The sequence below is a fragment of the Colletotrichum phormii genome (genome assembly GCF_030913505.1).
Source record: "Colletotrichum phormii strain CBS 102054 chromosome Unknown BDP81scaffold_5, whole genome shotgun sequence".
In the NCBI taxonomy this organism is placed as follows: domain Eukaryota; kingdom Fungi; phylum Ascomycota; class Sordariomycetes; order Glomerellales; family Glomerellaceae; genus Colletotrichum; species Colletotrichum phormii.
In genome coordinates, this window is record NW_026851447.1 from 139213 (window position 1) to 160214 (window position 21002).

The following is a 21002-nucleotide window of genomic DNA, read 5'->3' on the forward strand; positions in this document are numbered from 1 at the left end:
CTTTCCATTTTTTTAAAACCACAGACCGTGAAAATGGAAGTTTCGCCTCATGCGCCCTGCAATGTGTGATACGCCATTCGTAAATCCCATTTCGTCCCAAGTCATTGCCCCTGTTTAGAAACGCAGGTCCCAGCCAATCTTGGGGCCCAGCTTGGGCAGCTCGTCGGCGACGCTCTGCACGTCCTTGTCACCACGACCACTCACGCAGATGACAATATCCTCGCCCGGCTTCATCGTCTTGGCGAGCTCAATGGCGCCGTAGATGCCGTGGGCAGACTCCAGCGCGGGAATGATACCCTCGAGCTGACTCATGAGACGGAAGCCAATGAAGGCCTCGGCGTCGGTGGCGGCGACGTACTTGGCGCGCTCGCTGTCCTTCCAGGAGCTGAGCTCGGGGCCGACACCGGGGTAATCCAGACCGGCGGAGATGGAGTGCGTCTCGGCGACCTGGCCGTGCTTGTCCTGGAGGATGTACGTCTTCACGCCGTGCAGGACACCCTTGCTGCCACCGGAGAGGGTAGCGCTGTGACGAGCGGTATCGATACCGTCACCACCAGCCTCAACACCGAGGAGCTTGACGCTGGGGTCGTTGGCAAAGGGGTAGAACATGCCGACGGCGTTGCTGCCACCGCCAACACAGGCGACGACTGCGTCGGGAAGCTTGCCCCTCTTCTCGAGCATCTGCGCCTTGGTCTCGTTACCGATGACAGACTGGAAGGTGCGGACGATGGTGGGGAAGGGGTGCGGGCCGATGGCGGAACCGATGATGTAGTGCGTGGTGTCGAGCTCGACGACCCAGGCGCGCATGGCCTCGTTGACGGCGTCGCGGAGGGTCTTGCTGCCGGCCTCGACGGCAACAACCTTGGCGCCGAGGAGCTTCATGCGGAAAACGTTAAGGGCCTGGCGACGGACGTCCTCAGCACCCATGTAGACTGTGCACTCCATGCCGAACTTGGCGCAGACGGTGGCCGTGGCGACACCGTGCTGGCCGGCGCCCGTCTCGGCGATGATCTTCGTCTTGCCGAGGCGCTTGGCGAGGAGGAGTTGGCCGAGGGCGTTGTTGATCTTGTGGGAGCCGGTGTGGTTAAGATCCTCACGCTTCAGCCAGATGTTGGCACCGCCGGCGTGCTCAGTGAGACGCTCGGCGAGGTGGAGGTGGCCGGGACGGCCCATGTACTCGTAGTAGCTGCGGTACTCCTCCCAGAAGGAAGGGTCGTCCTTGATCTGGTTGAAGCCCTCCTCGAGCTCAGACAGGCAGTCCATGAGGGACTCGGGGACGTACTGGCCGCCGAAGTCGCCGAAACGGTCGGGAATCTTGCCGTGCATGGCGGCAAGCTCGGCAACAAGCTCACTGTCCTGGTCGGCGGTGATGCGTTCGTCGACGGTAGGCTCCTCAATGGGCTGCTTAGCGGCAGCCATGGCCTCGACCATGCCGACCTCGCGGGTGGTCTCATCGGAGTCGCGACCGCAGAGGTAGGAGCAGTACTTTGCAACGTCGTTGAAGAGCTCGCCGGGGGCGGCCTTTTGGAGGGTGGTGATGATTTGAGATCCGACGACAACACCGTCGGCAAGCTGGGCAACGCTGAGGAAGTGGTCGCGGGTGCTGACGCCGAAGCCGACAGCGGCGGGCTTGTTGCCGCTGTACTTCTTTACGCGGGCGACGAGGTCGGGGAGGTTTGCGTTCATGGAGCCGAGAGCGCCAGTGACGCCCTGGCGGGAGACGACGTAGATGAAGGAGTCGGCCAGCTTGCAGAGAATCTTCATGCGAGCGTCTGATGTTGCGGGGGCGATCAGGGGGACGTATGAGAGTCTGTGTTTTGCTTATCAGTATGCAGTGGCTTAGTTGGGAGGCGGTGTGGTAAACATACCCTCCCTTAGTGCAGAGCTTGCGGAAAGAAATGGCCTCCTCAGGGGGCAAGTCGACGACGATGAAGCCGTTGACGCCCGATGTCTTGCAGTCGGTCAGGAGTCTCTGCTCGCCGTAGCTGAGAAGAGGGTTGTAGTATCCCATCAACATCACAGGCGCCTTCAGGCCCCGGTCGCGAGCATCCTTGACCATCTTGAGTGTTGACTCGATCGTGACTCCATGTTGCAGCGCCACCTGTTTTCCCTTGTCAGTCTTCGCTGTATGACCAATTGGTTCCCATTCTGGCCACTACTCACGGTGTTGGATGTCTGAATAGTCGGGCCGTCGGCAATTGGGTCGGTGAAGGGGGCACCAAGTTCGATCACATCTGTAAACTGTCAGTCAGGTGTCCTTTTACCAACGCACAATGTTGCGAAGAGAGTTACCAGCGCCACCCTTCTCCATAGCCAACAAGACATTGGGAGTGTCTTGGGGCGTGGGGAAACCAGCGGTAACATAGGTAACGAGCGCAGACTATTACATATCGTCAGTCCAGTCCAATTGCTTCTTTTCTCGTTGTTGCTGCGAAATCTTGGCGGTGCCAGAGAACCATCGTCGTTGGGAGCGGTCGGCGGGGGAGAGCCCCGCGATCGCAACGAGGGGCAACACAGCAACATGGGGGGCAAAAGACTCACCCTTCCTTGGGCCTTGCAGCGCGCAAACGTTTGCCTGATGCCTTCCATTTTGTAGTTATTTAGAGTAGAAACAAGAAGAAAAAAAGTCAATTGGGAAGGGGTATATGGGTAAAAGAACAACTTTTTGACTCGCTGGGGGGGGGGGGGGCTTTGTATCACAAGAAAAACTTGAGATGTGAGAAAGGTTGAAGGTGGTAGTAGTTTTAAGTAGGGGAAAGAATTCCAATGGGAAAAAAGGTACTTAATGATCTCAGACGTGGGGGAAGAAGCAATGACTCTTTGGGCGGGCGGTTTTCTTTTCGGAGCACGGATAGCGGTCTTGCCAAAGGGGCGGGACGGTGTGAAAAGGGTACCTCCCAACGGACGGGAGCTCCGACGTGCCCTGCGTGCCCACCCGATACAGCTGCCCGTAGCAAGCTGGGACTGCTGTATCCCGCGGCAAAGGTACTGGATGTGCAGTGTACCAAGTGGGCAGAACACCGGGCACTTGGGATCTATGTTTTCCCCCCCAGCACTTCCAAATGACCAACCCAACCGCTATATCGACTGCCCGCCCATCGTCCGCCAAGATGGACGGCCTGCAATGGTCACCCGATCGATCCCCGGAATGCTCCCTTCGAGCCTCAAGGGAATACCTACGAAACGAAGATGCTAGGCACTTCGATAAAGACAAATCTTGGAGTCCAAAGAACCTTGAGCCGAGGCCCTGGACCACTCAGATCTCTCGAATCAGGTACGACCAGGCCGCCCATCCGGCATCGGTTCCCATCAAAAGGGTGGCGGGTGTGGGGCCGGGAGTCCCTGACGATGACGCCCCAGAAAGTCGGTCGGAGGGCGGGGCGGAGATGCCCAAAAGAGGTCATTCCAGACTTCCGAGTCTCCACTTTTGCCATCCGCCATGGCAAACCGCACCCCCACCATTCATCACCATTGCCCGCCCCGGCAGGCAAACAAAACATGGGATTCTAATCTCTCCGTCCATGGCACACGCGACACCATGATATCCGTACAGCGGCCTTGATTACTCCATTCAGGAGGCTCTTTCTAGACTTTCGGTGACATCCCGCCTTAGTATGGGTCCCGTTCTAACTTCTCGGTCTAATTGTCCCGAAAGTCTGTCTTGCTAATCAGATATTGCTTTTCCACGACGTCTGTTCATCTCCGCAGGTGAAGGCAATAATTGGAAAGGTGTGAACGGAGCTGCCTCGAATTACCACGGAGCACAATACCGAGGGATGATGTTGACAGCGGTTGAAGATTCATCAGAGAAAGTTCAGGTGTCTCATAGGATTGACCAAGATCAGACGACATCACTGTTGACGTCGCCGCCGCCGCCACCGTAGCAGTCATCCTCATCACGGCTTACTACTGGCGACAAATCTGACAATTGGATCCGTGGTAGATGCGGTAATACCGCCCGGAGCTTCAAGTGTGTCACTTCCCGGCATCAGTCATTCTGTTGGTATTCCTTTCACAGGTAAGTTGGTTCGAACCGTAGGGTCCTGTGGGTGACGAAGTATCAATATCTCTGTATTGATTGATTCTGCGTAAGGAGTAGAAGGGAGATTCCAACCGGAGGTTGGGTGGGTAGTCGAGGTCTAAGTGTACCCCCTCGAGGTGGCCCATGCTCTGCCCCTACTCGCGGCCGAATTGGACTTCCAATCCGACATATTCACCTTTCTAGAGCGGCTACATCACTAGCGAACGAGGAATCGAGTGTTTGGTTGCAGCTAGCAGTATATTGAATCTTGAACTGCCTAGAGGTATATACCGGAGTAGACATCCTGGCAGTCGGTGACGCTGCTACAGAACCAAAAGTTCATTCCAGGGAATGAGTAGGTTTGATGACTGGTGTCAATCAGAGCGCAAAAAATGAGATTCTTCGTAGAATCGAAAACAAACGGTGCGGCGACTGAGCCGTTGGTATCTTTTTGAAGTATTCCCTCTCCATCCCTTTCCCATTCCATCAAAAATTCGAAATACCTGATAGTCATGGTCCAACGCCCAAATATCATGCTCTTCGTATTATCTCTCTTTCAGACCTGTTGTAAATGAGGGGTATCTCTCGGCGCTCGGTCCAGCCCAGGCCGGAGGTATAAAGGTCTCCAACCTCTTTGTCTTTTTTTGTCTTTTTCTCCTTCTGTTGTTGATACTTCGTAGATACCGTTCTAAAACTTGGTTGATGATGCTGTGTCGAGGTGCCCATACGAGCTTTGTCGTTGATGACCCTCTGTGGGCTGCGCCCTGCCGCTCTGCACGCTCGTCTTCTTTAGGGCCTTCTCATCTCGCATGCCCGAGTAGTGGTCATCGTCCACAGCAGACGCGTCGCTACCAAATTGTGGGAATCGAGAGTCGTTGCCATGGTATCTGGGCGGGCTTCTCGGACTCATCGCTGGGCGGTCGTCTCCGGTGTAGCGCAAACCGCCCTCACCACGGCCTTTGTCAGGCATAGCCATGCCAACCAAGGCGCGGATGATGCCGATGAGAACGACAATGACGTAGATGAGAAGGATGCCAGTAGAGATGAGCGCTTCCTTGATGATGCCCCGTCGGAGCATGTCGGTAACGTGAGTCACGGCACCGGTCACCTCGTCCGTTGACACGCTTGAGGGTGACGAGAGGAAGGTCTTGAGATCTGAGTCGCCCGAGATAGACTCTTGAGCGCCGAGGCTGAAGGTATCGTTGTCGAAGAGAGGGAACGAGATCTGCGAGTGATCATGGACCCAAGTAAGTCCCTTCTGGACAGCCTCGACCTTGAGGCCAATAGTGCAGCGAATGACGTCCTTGATGGGGTTAATCAGGATGGTGCCGTTGAAGACAGTCTCCAGACCAGTTGTCATGGTGTTGGTGAATGTGTTCAACGTGTCGTTGACCGCCGAAGTAGCGTTCGTGACGTAGCCGAGCATGTCTTGATTGATCTCGTTCTGTGTAGACAGCACGACACCGTTGGCATCGTCGGCCCACTGCTTGGAGACATCCTGGAGCGAGGTGACGACTTCCCCGGCGAATTCACCGACCTGGTTGGCAAGGGCGGGCACTTCTCTTTCGACAGCCTTGAGCAAGACGTATTGGCACAAGCAGGAGAAGAAGCCAGCAATAGCAAGAGACAGGACGAAGAGAGCGGGAAGTGATGTGGCGTACGCAATTGCCCAGCGAACCAAGATCTGGCGACGGCCCTTGAACTTGGAAGCAATCTTAATACCCCAGGTAGCGGTCATTGGGCGGGAGGCGATGTAGACCACGTCCATCGAGTCGTACTGGTTGCTCGCCATGATCTGAGCGTGCTTTCGCTCGCGTCTCCAGCGCCTAATCTCCAGCCAAGCCATGGGTGCAATGACCAACACAGCCAAGATGCAGAGAACGACAATGAAGATAATGCGAGCCTTCTGAATCATGTCTCGCAGGTTGTTGAAGAAGTCGGAGATGTTATTGTTGGTCGAGCAGAACTGGAGCGCCTGCTTTTGGGCGACAGGGAAGACTGATCGATCGAACTTGTAGCCCTTGTAGGCATCGTTGACAGTCTGCTTGAGCAGGTTGAAAGGGAACGAGATGGCCTGGGCCGTCATATTCTGAACCTCCTCAAAGGTGGGCAGGTCGTCGTTGAGCTTGTTGATGTCACTGACGAAGCCGCTGGAGTCGATCTTGATGTCGCGCAGGTCATTGACGGGCCCAGAGAAGTCGACCTTGGGGAAGTCAGGCAGAACGCTACCGAGGACGGAGTTTTCGATTGCGTCCACGGCCTTGTTGATGCCGTCTGAGAGACTCTTGGCCTTACCATCAATGGTGTTGCTGATGTCGCCAACCACCTTGTTCATGGCGTCGGTGACCTTCTTGGTCACGTCAGAGGCAACGTCAAGACCGCCATGGATGAAGGCAGTGATGAGGCAGGTGTACATCGAGGTCATCATGTTGATGACGAAGATGATGAGATTCTGGACACCAGTAAGGATTAGACCTAGTGCGGCAACCATGCCGTCGAGGGTCTTCTCGATGCCCTTGGCTGATAGCTCGTTGACGCCGACAGAGAGGTAGTGAGGCATGGAGGCCATGGCGCTGCCGATATCTTCGACCTTTGTGCAAGCAGAGAGTGCTTTTTGATTCGCGTCGTCGACATTGTCGTTGAGGCTGGCGATGAGCAGGATGACTCTAAGGAGGACGAGTAATAGCAAGATCGTCCAGCGGTTCAGCCAGATCTGAGAGAGCCTGGCTTGAAGACTGAGGTATGGTGTTATGGCAGGGGAAGTGTCGGCTCGCGCTTGTTGCGTCTTTCTAAGTTCCGCCATCTTGAGCGAGTCCGACCTGAGAGAGTCGGGGACGGCCGGGTAGGCCGCCTCCTCCTTGCGATTCCGTGAGGAAAACATGTTGATTCTATCGAAGAATGTAAGAAGCCGATGCTAGTAGTTCTGAGCCAGCAGAGAAAAATGAATGAGAAATAAAATAAAATAAAAATGGCGAAGGCCAGAAATGAAGCGAAAAAACGGCGGTCGACGTCGAGGAGCAATTAATTGTTGGAGTTGGTGATGGAATTAGGTGAATCACTCGACAAAGGGGAAAAGAGGAAAAGAGGAAAAGAGGAAAAAGAGAGGAAGGAAGTAGAGTGACAAAGGAAACTCGTCAAGCACTGATTTCTGGACAAGCTTCTATTCATTCATTGTGGGGTACTTTTTTTCGGGAGAGGATATGAATACACAGGACGAGGATGACTTGGAAGGACGACAGAGACAAGAGTGGACAGGAATGACTGGGCAGTACGCATAATAAAAAGGAAGCCGACTAACACGGCCAGGCCCACGAAATCACCCAGCAATAGGCGCGCAACAATTGGAACAAAGTCGAGAAAAGAAAATAAAGGCAGCTTACCTGATTCACACCACAATGCCAAAGAAAGCCAGCAATGGGCCCTTTGGCCGTGGCCTTGAAGGGAAATTATCTCGACTTGGCCCAAATCTTTGTTTCGTTTGGCGACACCCGGTGAGGGTGGATATGGGGATTTGGGCGAGGCTCGTTTTCTAAGCGCGCTCAACGGCCGCTCTCAGCCAACCAAATCTGTCGTCCGGGGTCACGATGAGCGGCTGCCCAAACGCTGCTAAGGCAAAGCGATATTTTCGGAGGCCGGAATGGGGCTCTCGAGATTTGATGTCGTGTTGCCCGTATTCAGATCAGATGATGTTACGCCCTGTAATGATAGACTCGATCCGTCTTGTCGAGGCCAGAGCTGGGTGTGAGAGCTGAGAGCTGAGGGTCTGGTGTGAGTTTGCTTGGCGAGAGTGAGAAGGTGTGAGTCGGTTTCTGTTGCTCCTACAATGAGGTCTTATCGAACGATGAGACTCTTGCTTGGAACTTGATGAGTGAGATTCGGTTGCGGTATCATAAGAGCTATAGCCCTATTCAAGTCAGGCCAACAGTTAATGGCTTCATGAATGGGGGCGAACTCGAGAGTGATATACAAGTCGAGATTTGAGTCACTGAACAAGGGGACACCACGGAGCAACGGTTGAATGGTGCCCATCTTTCCAAAAGTCGCCTTTCCGGGGGTGTAGCAGAGGGTAGAAGGCATTTTAACACAACCTGGTCTCGCTCATAGGCTCGGGTTGATCCAGAGAGCTCACGACAAGAATGCGCTGCGACGTCATTGGCAAGGCCGGGGGATTATTGCGGAGAGCTTCCCACCCGTGCCACCTCGTAAGGATAAGGTACCGTTCTGGTGCGAGGTGGACGGCGCCGCTCCAGTGGCATCCCCGTCGCGAGTCACGCCAGTAGACCAGGTGGTTGCCGGTGGCTGTGCCCGGCGGAGGAGGCATGGACGGGTTTGGTGCCGTTGCGGGCGGAGAAACGGTGAGTTGGCCTGGTTAGGCTGGTCTGGACGATTCTGGATTTGCTGGAGCATCCGGGGATGTCGCGAGGTTTGTGTGGTTTTCTCTCGGAAACTGCACGAAGGGTCACGGTGACCGGGGAGAGGATGTGAGGGACCGCAGCGAGCGAAGCAGGAACAGAGCAAAGATCTTCAGCCAGCGAACGAAAAGAGACGGCGGATGGCTGGCGCCAGCAGGGGACCCCTGAGGGCGTTGCCAAACATTTTGTCCAATCGTCGTGGGAAAAAGGCAATTCGGTTCTCGCCGCTAACATCTAATCCTTGTAAGCAGATGGCAAGAATGGCCGGGAATTGGGCAGGTCAATGGCAAAAAGTGGAGATGAACCCTAGATAGTTTTTTTGGTGTTGTGATTCGTGACTTGCCGGCTGCTCGTCTCTGTGCTCCCTCACCCTAGAGGTTCTTGAGGCGTGAGGTCCCTGCTAAGCATCAAGCAATGATCGATGCCAAGGCTTTTGCCACCGACCACCGCGGAATGCTAAAAACCGGTTTACGACAGGAACGGTCTTTTGGAGGCTGATCTTGGTCAGACGGTGGGAAAAGCTTGTCGAAATCCCACAAATCGTGGCATCCCAGGAATGTTCGTCTAATGGCATTGGCCGGTCATTCACCTCAGGCACAGAGATAAGACTGAAAGAGTTGGAAGGCAAAGAAGGAACGCAACGTGAGATGCCCTGCTTCTTCCTTCTCCTCTTGCCGACGAGAAGCGCAGGCGCCGTCGGGCGAGGGTAAGCGTGAGCGTAAAGGTGCCTTCCAAGTTACATTTGTTCCATTATTCCTTCCTCGCGAGATTAATCAGGTACCATCGATGGTCGCAACCTGGAAGTCCATGGAACCTGGAATGTTGCGGCATTTGGCAGTGGCTCCACTAAACAAGAAGTTCGCACTTGCCCTGTGCACCCAAGCTCCCACGCTCCTTCCTTCTTTCTGTGGGGTCGTCTCAAGTCTTGACGCTGGCAAAGATTGATTGGCCGCCGGTGGCCCGCGCTCTGCGACGATGGGCGCTTCGCTACAGAACTCATCGCTGCCAGCCATGAGGTCGGCGCTTGCGATTTTTAGTACAGAAACCGACATATGAGCAACCTCAAGTTGAGAGATTCATTTGTGGTCAGTTCCGCAGTTCCGTGTATAATATCACGGATCTTCCTCTTTAAATCAGCTGAGATATTGCACGCAATCACCGTAGACGTCGGTTCAGTTTGCCAGTACCTAAACTAACTACCTACTTCATCGTGAGATGGGTAATTGCCACATCTCTGCTGCCATTCAAGCAATAAGTCAGTCGGCTACATCCAACTGTCTCGCATTGCATTGACATGACTTGCTATAGCTGCGCCTTGAGCTAGTCACGCCAGTCTGCATTGTTGCAAACTCACGTGAAAACCCTCCGTATGAGACTACCCAGTCTCAGTCATCCTAGCTCCGTCTTGTTGGTCATTGGGATTGCACGTCACTCAGATGCCTCGAATCGCAAGGTAAGGTAGCCAATCACCCATGCCTTCCAAGTTGCCGACGGTGACGACATAAGAGGCTGTGAGATGGCAAGCCCGAGAAGTGGCTTGACCTGCCGTGCTTGCCTGTGCCACAATTACGGATCCATGGAAGTTCAAGCTTTTGTGATCTTGCGTGTCACGTGCTTTCGAACTCTGATGGGACGGCACGTGGGCGGGTAGAGGAACGTGCCTTATCTAAGCACGGCCATCAAGGGAAGAACGAAAGTCCGGCACAACCATTTTTTCACTGGATCCATGCCACTTTCCAGCCTCCTGCCCCTGGCCGACCTTGCGCATCACATTCACAGCTCAACCCACGCTGCACAAGAAGGAGCAATCTGTTTTCGGCAGGCGGTCTCGCCAAACTCCAAACCTCGCCATCACATCTTCCACCTCAGCTTGCCCTTGCACATCTTGACAAGCTGACAACACCTGAGAATCCTTCGCGATTCAACTTCATTTAAGGCCGTGATTGTCTGAAGCCTAATTTGCGACCTCACATTGTGATTGCTGGCATTGACACACATCCTTGTCACCTGATCAAACCCACTCTCGGAATCAATCCGACTCATTTCTGCGCCGCCCTGAAAATTCCACTTGCGCGCGCAAAAAGTCTTCAGCCCTCCGATACGATCGATCACTTCTTCTTTGACAAGTCATAATCTACCTTTGATCGTGCCCTGAATTGTTCATACGCGACCGCCACAATGGCCGAACCACCTCGCGACATCTCCTCCATCCTCGCTGCCCTAGGTAGGTACCCGAGACACGAAGCGAATCTGCTTCTGCACCCTCGAATACCGACTGATTGCATTTCTTCATCCAGGCGCAGCACAAAGAGGCACGTCTTCGACGCCGACCCAGGGACAGCCCGGCATGCCGCCTAGCTATCCTCCTCCTCCCGGCGGCCAGCCGCCTCCATCCTACCCCCCGATGCCGCAACAGAACGCGCCTCCTTATGGCGGCGGCGGTGGCTACCCGGGACTGCCCCAGCCTTCATCCAGCGGCAGTCTGGATCTTAGCTCGATCCGCCCTGTCAACTCTGGCACAGTCAGCATCGCCGATGCCATTGCGCAGGCCAAGGCCTTCGCTGCTGAGAAGGGCGTGACATCCTACGACCGACCCCTCGTCTACTCCAACGAAGCTCCCCGCGGCCCGGATCCTCGAAACTACGGCCGATCCTCGCGGTCTCGCTCTCCTTCCAACCGTCGCGACCAGTTCCGCGACAACTTCAACCCCTACAGAGACGAACGCCGGGATGACCGCCCTGCTCCACGAGACTATGGTCACGCTCGCGAGCGGTCTTACAGCCCTGGCCCGCGTGGTGGTCGCACTTTCTCTCCCCGCAACTCCAACGGCAGAGAGCGATCTCCGTTGAGAGGAAGTGGCGGCGGCGGCGGTGACGACAACGCCGAGACTATCCAGATCGAGTCGAGTCTCGTTGGTCTCATCATCGGTAGACAGGGCGAGAACCTTCGTCGCATCGAGTCCGAGTCCAACTGCCGAGTGCAGTTCCTGCCTTCCAGCGATAACGGCCCTTTCCGCCAATGCAAGATCACTGGTCCCAGGGCACAGCGCAGTGAGGTCAAAGAGGCCATCAACCGCATTATCGACGACAGCGGCATGGGCGCCATCAACCGTGGCGCTGCGAACCCCAAGGGACCCCCTCCCCGCGACCACCGCGCTGGGCCACCTGAAGTAAGCGCTGCCGCCGCTGGAGCTGGAGCTGCAGCTCTACGTGATGGTGAGGACTGCATGCAGATTATGGTTCCCGATAGAACCGTGGGCCTGATCATCGGTCGTGGTGGCGAGACTATTCGCGATTTGCAGGAGCGGTCCGGCTGCCACATCAATATTGTTGGTGAATCTAAGAGTGTCAACGGGCTTCGTCCTGTCAACCTTATCGGCTCTCGCGAATCAGCTGCCCAAGCCAAGGATCTGATCATGGAGATTGTGGACAGCGATAGCCGGAACGAGGGTCAACCCGCAGCCCCCGCCAAGAAGCCTCAGAGACACGACGGTGGTGGTCATCAGAGAGACTCTGGCCCCATGGGTGGAGGTGGTGGTGGCGGCGGCGGTGACAAGATCAACGACGCCATTTACGTCCCGTCCGAGGCCGTGGGCATGATTATCGGCAAGGGAGGCGAGACCATCCGCGATATGCAGAATGGCACTGGTTGCAAGATCAATGTTGCCCAGTCTTCCGGTCCAGGCGAGGTTCAACGAGAGATTGCTCTCATCGGCTCGCGCGACAGTATCGCCAGAGCCAAGCAAGCGATCGAAGAGAAGGTCGACGCAGTGGTAAGTGACAGACCTCGAATCTACCTTGGAGGCAGTTGTAACTAACAGAATGACAGCGCCAAAAGAACTCTGGAGGCGGTGGCGGCGGTCGCGGTCGTCAAAACCAAGACTATGACAGAAGCTACTCTCAACAGGGATCTAACCCATCAGCATCAGGATCTGCTAACCCACCAGCTGCTCAAGTTCCCGCTGGAGCCGACGGAGCCGACCCGTATGCGCAATGTAAGTTTATGAATGATAACGCGAGCACCTTATATCGTGTACTAATATTCTGCAGACGGTGGATACCAGAACTACCTCGCCCTCTGGTACCAGTCCCTCGTTTATCAGCAGCAACAAGGCGGCGGCGCGGCCGTTCAGCCCGGTGCTGCGCCTCCTGGAGCCTCATAGAGGTTTTCGCATGCGTCCTTTCCAGTAGGGGGGACATGCTTGTGTGATGTGATTGATCACTTGCCTTGGACCTCGACTTGATGCCTTTTTTCGCATTACGTATACTGAAGCACCGCACATGCACGTTGACTCTGGAGGCTCATGGCAGTGCGCACTTACGAACCATTCGACGACTGATACCTTCTTATTCCGCTGGACTTGCAACAGCACAGCGCCCACCTTGTTTTTCTTGGACAAAAATCACGAATTTGGGGGAGAGGACCACACACGGAGGAGGAAGACAAGCTGCACTCTGGTTTCGCTTCGCTGATATCTCGATGCACTGAACCCGGCATTTGACGATGATGATGGCACGTTCTCGCTTGCACATGATCCTTGACTGTCATGAACTGGATTCGACTCTTGACATGGACATGGTGCTCATTGCTGCTCTGCGACATGGATTTACTCCCCATTCTCCATGATGCACGCTCTTGACGCCTATGTGACGGCAAGGATACCTTTCTGCTGGGTCTTGCGAGCGTTCCTGGACTTGACACCTTTGGCACCATCTGCCTCGTGGAACATTTGCAAGAGTGGTCATGATGAACTTTTGAGACAGTTGCCTGCTGTCATGATACAGCTGCAGGACGCCGTTTGGGCGCGGTTCCCTTGAGGACGAACTCTGCCTTCGGCAATGGCATCCGCCTCCGCCTCATCTGCATGGTCTCGACTGAATCTTTCCGTGGGTTGCGCGGTCACCTTTTTCCCGAGTAAAGCTCGCTTCCAAGGGTTCTATCGTATAGTCCATTTTTCCCTTTTCAGTCTTCGTGGGTACAATGTCTAACCGGCATATTTTCATGCGACATGCAAAATTGATTCCCAATTTCTTTTCTTTCCGGTGGATGAAGCGCAACTAGGGACGCAAACAGGCAAAGGGATGGAAAACAAAAACAAAAAGCGCACTCTGTATAATAGTTAATTCCAAGTCAAATCCATGAATTCTTCTGATCTTATGAGGCCCATATGAAGTGAATTCAATAGCAAATGACTTCTTCTATCAATCACATGTTAGCTCTAGCCACCTCTCTCAGTCCTGCCCGCAAGTGAACATTGCTTCAGGCTTCTTTTTTTTCTCTTTTTACCTCTTGACGACCAGACAATAATTAAACCATGTTGATCACACATCGCAAATGCGCAAACAATCTGGAAACGTCTCTTTGGTAGGCCACTGTCGTCGAAACATAGTAAACATAGTGTTGAGTACTCAACGTGCAAGTTTGAAAATAGACCTATCTAGATAAGCAACGTCCGTGGTGCCACGTGCGGGACTGACGCTGTGGTCGCCTCGGATGTGTAGGAAGCTGTGCCTCCCGAGACGTGAAGGGGTAGCCGGCGGCATGAGGAGGACCTTATTTTTCTTAGGTAAGGTGAGGTAGGACGAGGTGTGAGTGAGGGAATGGGATCGGTTTTCACATGAAAGAAGGAGTGAATTATTTGAACTCATCAAACATTACAAGGCGCTGGAGAAGTTTGGATGGAGATGGGAAGGTGTGGTTGGGGATCAAATCAATTGAGTGTTTGAATCGTGCAGGTGAGATTGGGAGTATGGAGTGATGATGCTTCGATTTGCCGTCCACTGAGATTGATGGACTCATTTTACAGCGAACGCCTTGGGAGGGCGATGAAGGGACTGTAAGTGATGTGTGAGAATGGACTCGCGGAGTGTTTTGTTTCATGAAACCACTTGGTGCCATCTACCTCTATCATCATTGAATATTTGCATATCCTCTATCTCTTGATTGAATAATTCATGTGACTGCGTTCCTAAGCAATCGGAGACAGACCAGAAAGACGAGAGACGAGAGACGAGAGTAGCTGAACATGAAGGATGCCAATCATCAAGATGAGCCAGACTCGTGCAACGCTCTCCTAACACTCGCGCATGGAATAAGGATGTACGTATTACACCGGCGTTGTAACACTACATTCAAGGTGCATCGGTAAATAGTGGACGATGGACGGTCATCTTTAGCCTTGGTCTAGACCAGGGCCCATATTCGCGGCAGAGATTCTAGCACTGCCCATCATTATCTGCGGGAGAGACTGAGCCGCGAGCGAGCCTCGAGGTGGTATTAGGTAGCAGCCGTGGGGAATGGAGGGGCGGCAGACATGATTGATCGTCGCCGTTGAATGGCACTGACATTTGTGGAAAACCCAGAGACAGAGAGATGTGTGAGGGCAGCTGGAGAAAAAAAAAAAAGGGGTCCTTCGAAATCGTGGTGTCATCGAACAGACAGTTTTCTCTCGCTTATCGGCCCTCTCTCTGCGGGCTGCGGGAGCCATCAGGCTTGAGATTTGCTTTTCGAAATCGTGCTGCAAGTTGACTATTGCGGTATCTGGACTGAGATTTGAATTTTCATCTCGCAGGTGTTTTGGGCAATGAGCAAGTAAAGGTAAGAAAGGGAGAATGTCGCCTGTGCGGGTGCATGTGCATGTTGTCGATGTACGTGAGGTTATCTCTCACTCTCGCCTGCCCGTCTGCCTGTCTGGCTGCATGTGAAATGTCTTTGCGAGCTTCAAGTCTGTGCTGCACCGTGTGCTCTGTCCTCTCTCTGTCTCTGCCTTATCTCTCTTCTCTCCCTCTCATTCTCTGGCAATGATAGGGTTCTGTTTAGGTGTCGGCACGTAAGCTTTTCAAACGGTTCATCTGGAAATTAAAAGCTATGATGCTTGCGATCTGCACAGTCGACGCGTGCGGAAGGACGAGCGAGTCGAGAGTTCTGCGCGGCGGGAAATATCTCCGACACCACGCCAAGGTAGCTAGCTGCCAGACGATTTGACAAAAAAAATATTCACGGGCGCGACAGGCAAAGAGTTTAGTTTTGCTTCGATGCAAATCCCATGCGAGACATTTCATCGAACAGGGACGTGTATGCATGGACGGTCGCCCGTCCACCTTCACTCACCACCGCCTTCTCACGTAACTTATGTACGGAGTACCTGTCAATGTCTGACTGATGTTATTTAGCGAGAGCGAGAAGTGTAAGTAAGGTTAAGGTTGGTGTGGGAACAGAGAGACGTGATGAACTGACATGCCGTGCAGGGGAGGACGAGGGATGCGCAAAGAAACTGCGCTTCTCCCCCGCATTGGTCGAGTCTCCGACTCCCTCTCTGTCAGAAGCCGATTCGTTCATGACCTTTGAAAGATGTACCGGTATCCGTAGGTAGGCATATGGTGTGGTGTCACTCACTGTTCCGTACTCCGTACGGACATTGTCATCCCACCGGCCGGCCGTAACAGGCGCTCAGTGATGGATGGGCGGCGGCCTAACCGAAAGGACGTTCTCTGTAAACACCGGATAATAAAAAGAGGCGCACGAGCACGAGGTTTCCAGGCTGGTGTACCCGAGTCAACCTTTTTTAAAGGTTTGTTAACGGACACTGAACAGCGTCTTCGATTCAGCAAAGATCAAGGGTCTAGGCCGTTCGAGCCAGCGAGCGCAAGAGGGAAAACGGGCTCTTTGAACAGAAAAGGCGTGCGGATGCCCATGCTCCCGTGCCCGCGTGCGCTGGTTGTTCTGTGGAAGGTGGATTGTCAGACTGTGTGTTCCCTCTCGAACCGTCTGCCTTATCTGGCCTTGCATGTGCCGATCCAAGGTTGCAATGCAGAATGACTTTTGGGGGGTCATGAGGGGGGAGAAAGTATGGGGGCAGCATTTTAGCATTGTGGCATCGTGGCACGAGGCTGTATTGATGTAACAGCATCTCGAAACCATCATGATAGCCATCTTGGACCATAACGATGGAGGAGTGAGGGGTTTGGTCCCTGGGAGAATAGACTGACTGGCCGATAACTGTTGATTCTCGAGGAGAGACACGCTCAGAGACAGAGGCAGAGGAATGCGGGACTCGGGAGATGACAACTTGAGGTCTGCCGTTTGCAAGGGAGCTTGATCCCGGAGCTATCCTGAAAGGGGCACGTTGCATTCATTGCTCGCTTCGCGATCCATGCTCTGCTTCTCTCGCCCGGCCCTAAGACAATCCCATCTCAAAGCTTGTTTTTGCGCCGCGTGTCTCCCGTGCCTCCCGCGCATCTTTCTCTCTTTCTGACTCTCGACCTTTGACTCTCAAGTGTCATGGATCGACCATGGATGATGAGAAAGATTGCTCTTCTCCTAGATCTACGTACGAGTGTATATTGGCGAACGTCGTGCTACGTACGCATAGGCGAAAGGAAAAGCTCGGCGAAGTGTCTCAAAGCGCCGTTGGAGTTCAAATCACCTCATCTCCACAGAGAAGAAAAGCTACACACACTGACAGATTTCGAGTGCCTGGAATGTCACTGCAAGAAATGTCTCGGGGCAAGATGCCCTCTACCTCCGTCTCTCGCCTAGCCTCGCTCTACCCCCGTCCCGTCCCACCCCTCCATTTCGTGATCCTATGAAAGTGTCGAGTGTGGCCTACGATGACCTTCTTCTTACCTACATCAACTCCACAGGTATCGTTTCTCACGACGGGAAGGCCTGTCTGTGTTCCCCGGCAGAGTGCCGCGGGCCGCGAGTGGATGTGCTGGGGTGTGCAAAAGTTGGAGCACTCTCGCACGGATGGACGGGGAGGGGCATGGCGACATGGGCATGGCATGGCATAGACAGAACAGACATGACAGAGAGAGAGAGAGAGACAAGCAGGACTTGAACAGCCAACAGCTAATGCAGCTCGCTTCTCATTTTCTTTCTCGTCTCGCGTCTTGATGTGCAGCTGGGCGGCGGCGCAAGGGCGAGGCTAAGCCGCATCCTGCATATAGTCTACTGCAAGACGGTTGGCTGTTGGCGAGCTGCATGGTGGATGGCAGGCTGGCAGCATTGAGTAGAGAGAGAGAGGGCGCTTCCTGCTCATCTATGATTGTTGCTTTTTTCTCTCTCTTCGTCGTCTTTCTCCTTGAATTTCATTTCTTCTTCACAACTTCACTTCCGAGAGAGGGCTTGGGCTGCATGAGCTCTTCTCGCTTCCTCTCTGACACTCTATCCTTTCTCTTACCCGTCGGCCCCTCACACCCCTCCATACACACCCCTCCCCCCCTTTATGATTCTGTCCTGTGTATCCGTACCTGTCAGTGTGTCAACACAACCCGTCAAGCTCAGGTCGCGTTTTTCTATCGAGATGTGCTAGGCCCCCCCCGTGTCGATCCTTTGAAAGCTTGTGGCTGCCCATCCGTCGACGATTGATTTTAGTTCATCCTTCTTCTGCCGTTCAACATTCTTCCTCTCCTCGACGTGTCGACTAATTCTTATTCTCTTATTCTCGAAAGACCTTGTTTACCGCTCGAAGGACATTGCGGATTCACTTCCAAACGGTCGATAAACAAGCATCAATCCTTCTTTATCTTTTCCCCTGTCCTACCTACCTAATTGATCACTCGCGGAACAAACTCGTTCGCCCAGAGATCACTTTGGGGGTTTGGGGGAGTTCGAAAACCACACCGTCACCTCTTCCCCTCTCGACCTCGTGGTCCTCCTAATACCTACCTCCCTCCAACAACGCCTCAATCACCTCCCGCCACAAGAGACACAAAAAATACACACACAATGTGCCGCCTCGTGCTCTTCGCGGGCACCTGCACCCGCTGCAACGAATCCCTCACCTGGGCCGACCTCTCCCAGCAGCTCTCATGCCTCGAGGCCAAGAACGCCGACAAGTTCGGCTCGTGTCGGCGTGGTGTCGACGTCGAGACACACGCCTTTGACCAGGAATGCGACGCCTGCGCCGGCGAGGACGAAGGCGTTGCCGGTATGGACTTTGGTGAGCAGGATTTTCAGCAGTATCATCATCAATATCAACAGTATCAGCAATACCAACACCCGTCTTCAACAGCAGCAGTAGCAGGATCATCATCATCAGCGTCAATACCACAACCCGGCTCGAGCAAGAGGGGCCGGGACGAAGGGGAGAGTAGGAAGAAGAAGAAGGCGAGGACGTGAGGCCGAGATGCCTCCGATAATGATGGAGTTATGACACGGTTCGAACTTTGGGGAAGGTGTTTATCCATCCTTCCTCTGCACTCTCTCTCTCTCTCTCTCTCTCTCTCTCTCTCTCTCTCTCTCTCTCTACTCCTGGCGAGGCGTTTGGTGTTCGACAAGGACTACATGTAATGGCATTGGGGCTTCGGGACTCGGGATACCACGGCGATGGTGTTGCGCATATGTGGGATTGGAATTGAGGTCAATCGATTGGAACCACATCAGCAACACCAACAGGCACATGACGAATACGATGATCAGGACAAACGGGCAGGCAATAATGTTATTTTTGGGGCAGCACTGGCTTCAAGGCCAAAGGTGTGGCAGGACCGCAGCGGACTCTCCGCCGCATTCCTGAGGGAGAGGGGAGATGCCCTAGTCTACCTTTACCTACGTTAGTGGCGTGGCGATCGGGAGGGGCTCCTAGCGAGGGGATCCGCGCCTCTTGGCATGCGGGTGGTGTACGACACGTCTCGTGTGGTTCCTCATGGGCGATTAGAGGTCACGATGGTATACCCTCTGACAAGAGATGAGTTACAGTTAATACAAAAGCGTAATCGACTTCACAGCGGCGGCCCTTGTATCAATAACTTATTCACTGTCCTGTTGCTGACTCATGGGTGAGCCGGGGTTTCATCCACCAATGCGTGATCAGATGAGGTAGATGACACTGCATAATGCGTCCCGAATTTCATCTTGAAGACCAGTCGGCCGTACGGCGGCGCCATGCGTCGTGATCTACTTGAGCGAAGAGATGACACGATGCACTATTTGGCATCCCGCCCTCCCAAGACATCATTTATCATCTGGAAGTTCTGATCCTATTTTAATTGGAGCATGCTAACTCTACTACTCTCAGAGCGTGTCATTGCCTTCATCATCATTGAGAAAGTCAAAGTAGAAATTGTCTAACAATGAAGATTTCAGAGGTTGCTCTCCTTCTGCCATTCCCACGGCGCTCGCTTCCGGCTCATTGGGCCAGAAAGGGAGAACCTGATGCTGCGGACCATCGAGGGGAAGGCTTCCGTTGTAGAAAACATTATCTCTTAGGATAACAGTCATACATCCTTCGTCGTCACCAGGTGTCTGAGCCGTATTCACCGATGTTTCATCGAGAACTGGTGGCGGTCTTCCTGGTGTCTCTTCTCGATCTAGATTTCGAGCTTCCTTTTGTCTCCTTTCGAAGTTTCGCCTCAGAATAAGCTCCACATCGTGGACGATGTCCTGGAGCCCGGCTATAAGTTCCGGAGCCACGTTCGTAAACTTTGGCTCAACTTCGGCTTCGATACGCTGTCGGAGAAGAATCACAATCTCGCGTCGAGCAGATTCCTTCCAGGTCTCTTCTCGGTCAAGCGCCGAGATATCATGATCGTAGTCTGCAGAGGCTTCATGTCAGTTTTCTCTGCCTAGCACCATGACCGGGTCGTAACTCACATGGTATGGGCATCTCATCTTCTCTAACATCGAAGATAATCCTGTATAATTGCTTCCACTTCTCTGCATTTGTTTGATTCCGTGCGGATCTGGCCTTGAGGCGATCTTTAATGTCGGGTCCAAATTTGAACTCCCCACACAACTCAGATTCGTTCATGATCTCGCAAAGCTGATCAACGGCTTCGACCCTGAGATGTGAATCCAATTCACCTTGAGTCTTGAAGTATGTTCGACATCTGCTGCACTGGAATGGTAATCTCTCATGGCGGCGAAACAGGTGCTCCTTGAAAACTACTTGTTAGTCAAGAGAACCCAAAGTTAGCAACCATAGACTCACTTCAAGCGACTCACTGTAGGCCACCCAGGGCCTGCACATTCTTTCGTCCTTGAGTATGCCAGAGGATTCCACTTGAAAAATGGGCACGCAAGCAACCTGTTCTTGCAATCGTCTTGCCGATTCGGTATCCTGCGAGATCTGCCTTCGCCCTCGTCTCCTTCGTCGGCTTCATCTTTGTCGCCAGACCGGTCGTGGCCTGTCTGTCCCTTATTGTTGTCTTTATCCCCACCACATTACTTCAATCGTTTCCGGGCTGTTTGAATTCGTGCGCAACCAGTTTCAGCTTGCGATGGAACCTGGCTTGGTGCACTCGGATCCTTCGGTTCGACCGCAGGCAAATAGCCTATTATGCTGTCCAAATCGTATAGAACCGCGTCCATGATTGTCTGGATCGTCTTTCGTTTTTCTTCTTGCATAGCTTGCATTCGTTGCTGTTCATTTGCGGTCAAGCTGCTTGAAGTATCCGATTCCTCATCTTGGGAAACTGAGACCTCATCCATATCCATCTGATTATCAGCATCAGTAGGTGTCAAAGTGCTTGGAATCCTTGTTAGGGAGGGAGTGCTGGTGTCTAGCACTTCTCGTGTCTTCTCCGAGCGACTTTCCCGAGGTTGCTCTGTGTGCTCTGAAAAAGGTG

The 21002-nt window shown here is 53.5% G+C and overlaps 5 protein-coding genes across 5 annotated transcripts; 2 read left to right on the forward strand and 3 right to left on the reverse strand.

Annotated features, from left to right (window-relative positions):
* Window positions 1-114: 114 nt before the first annotated feature.
* On the reverse strand, window positions 115-2589 carry BDP81DRAFT_458836 (tryptophan synthase; the record flags this gene model as incomplete). Its single annotated transcript, XM_060593465.1, has 5 exons — window positions 115-1810; window positions 1869-2101; window positions 2164-2234; window positions 2293-2380; window positions 2542-2589. 5 exons carry the CDS (start codon window positions 2587-2589, stop codon window positions 115-117), a joined length of 2136 nt encoding a protein of 711 aa, XP_060447938.1.
* Window positions 2590-4260: 1671 nt separating this feature from the next.
* BDP81DRAFT_420777 (plasma membrane fusion protein PRM1) lies at window positions 4261-7315 on the reverse strand. The gene has a single exon (XM_060589873.1). It carries the CDS (start codon window positions 6900-6902, stop codon window positions 4710-4712), a length of 2193 nt encoding a protein of 730 aa, XP_060447939.1. The 5' UTR covers window positions 6903-7315; the 3' UTR covers window positions 4261-4709.
* Window positions 7316-10611: 3296 nt separating this feature from the next.
* Window positions 10612-12595, forward strand: BDP81DRAFT_391455 (KH domain-containing protein; the record flags this gene model as incomplete). Its single annotated transcript, XM_060587549.1, has 4 exons — window positions 10612-10657; window positions 10731-12205; window positions 12262-12427; window positions 12483-12595. The coding sequence occupies 4 exons, from the start codon at window positions 10612-10614 to the stop codon at window positions 12593-12595; spliced, it is 1800 nt and encodes a 599-aa protein (XP_060447940.1).
* A 5387-nt stretch (window positions 12596-17982) lies between these two features.
* BDP81DRAFT_175701 (uncharacterized protein) lies at window positions 17983-18659 on the forward strand. Its single transcript, XM_060582207.1, has one exon. It carries the CDS (start codon window positions 18163-18165, stop codon window positions 18553-18555), a length of 393 nt encoding a protein of 130 aa, XP_060447941.1. The 5' UTR covers window positions 17983-18162; the 3' UTR covers window positions 18556-18659.
* A 790-nt stretch (window positions 18660-19449) lies between these two features.
* Window positions 19450-20261, reverse strand: BDP81DRAFT_404121 (uncharacterized protein; the record flags this gene model as incomplete). The annotated part of the gene is made up of 2 exons (XM_060588901.1): window positions 20029-20261; window positions 19450-19970 (listed from the first exon to the last, which is right to left on the reverse strand). The coding sequence occupies exons 1-2, from the start codon at window positions 20183-20185 to the stop codon at window positions 19450-19452; spliced, it is 678 nt and encodes a 225-aa protein (XP_060447942.1). The 5' UTR covers window positions 20186-20261.
* Window positions 20262-21002: the final 741 nt, after the last annotated feature.

What these genes read in the sequence shown, in the direction of transcription:
- BDP81DRAFT_420777 (XM_060589873.1), bottom strand. Translation starts at nt 6,902, where the DNA reads ATGTTTTCCTCACGGAATCGCAAGGAGGAGGCGGCCTACCCGGCCGTC.
- BDP81DRAFT_175701 (XM_060582207.1), top strand. Translation starts at nt 18,163, where the DNA reads ATGTGCCGCCTCGTGCTCTTCGCGGGCACCTGCACCCGCTGCAACGAA.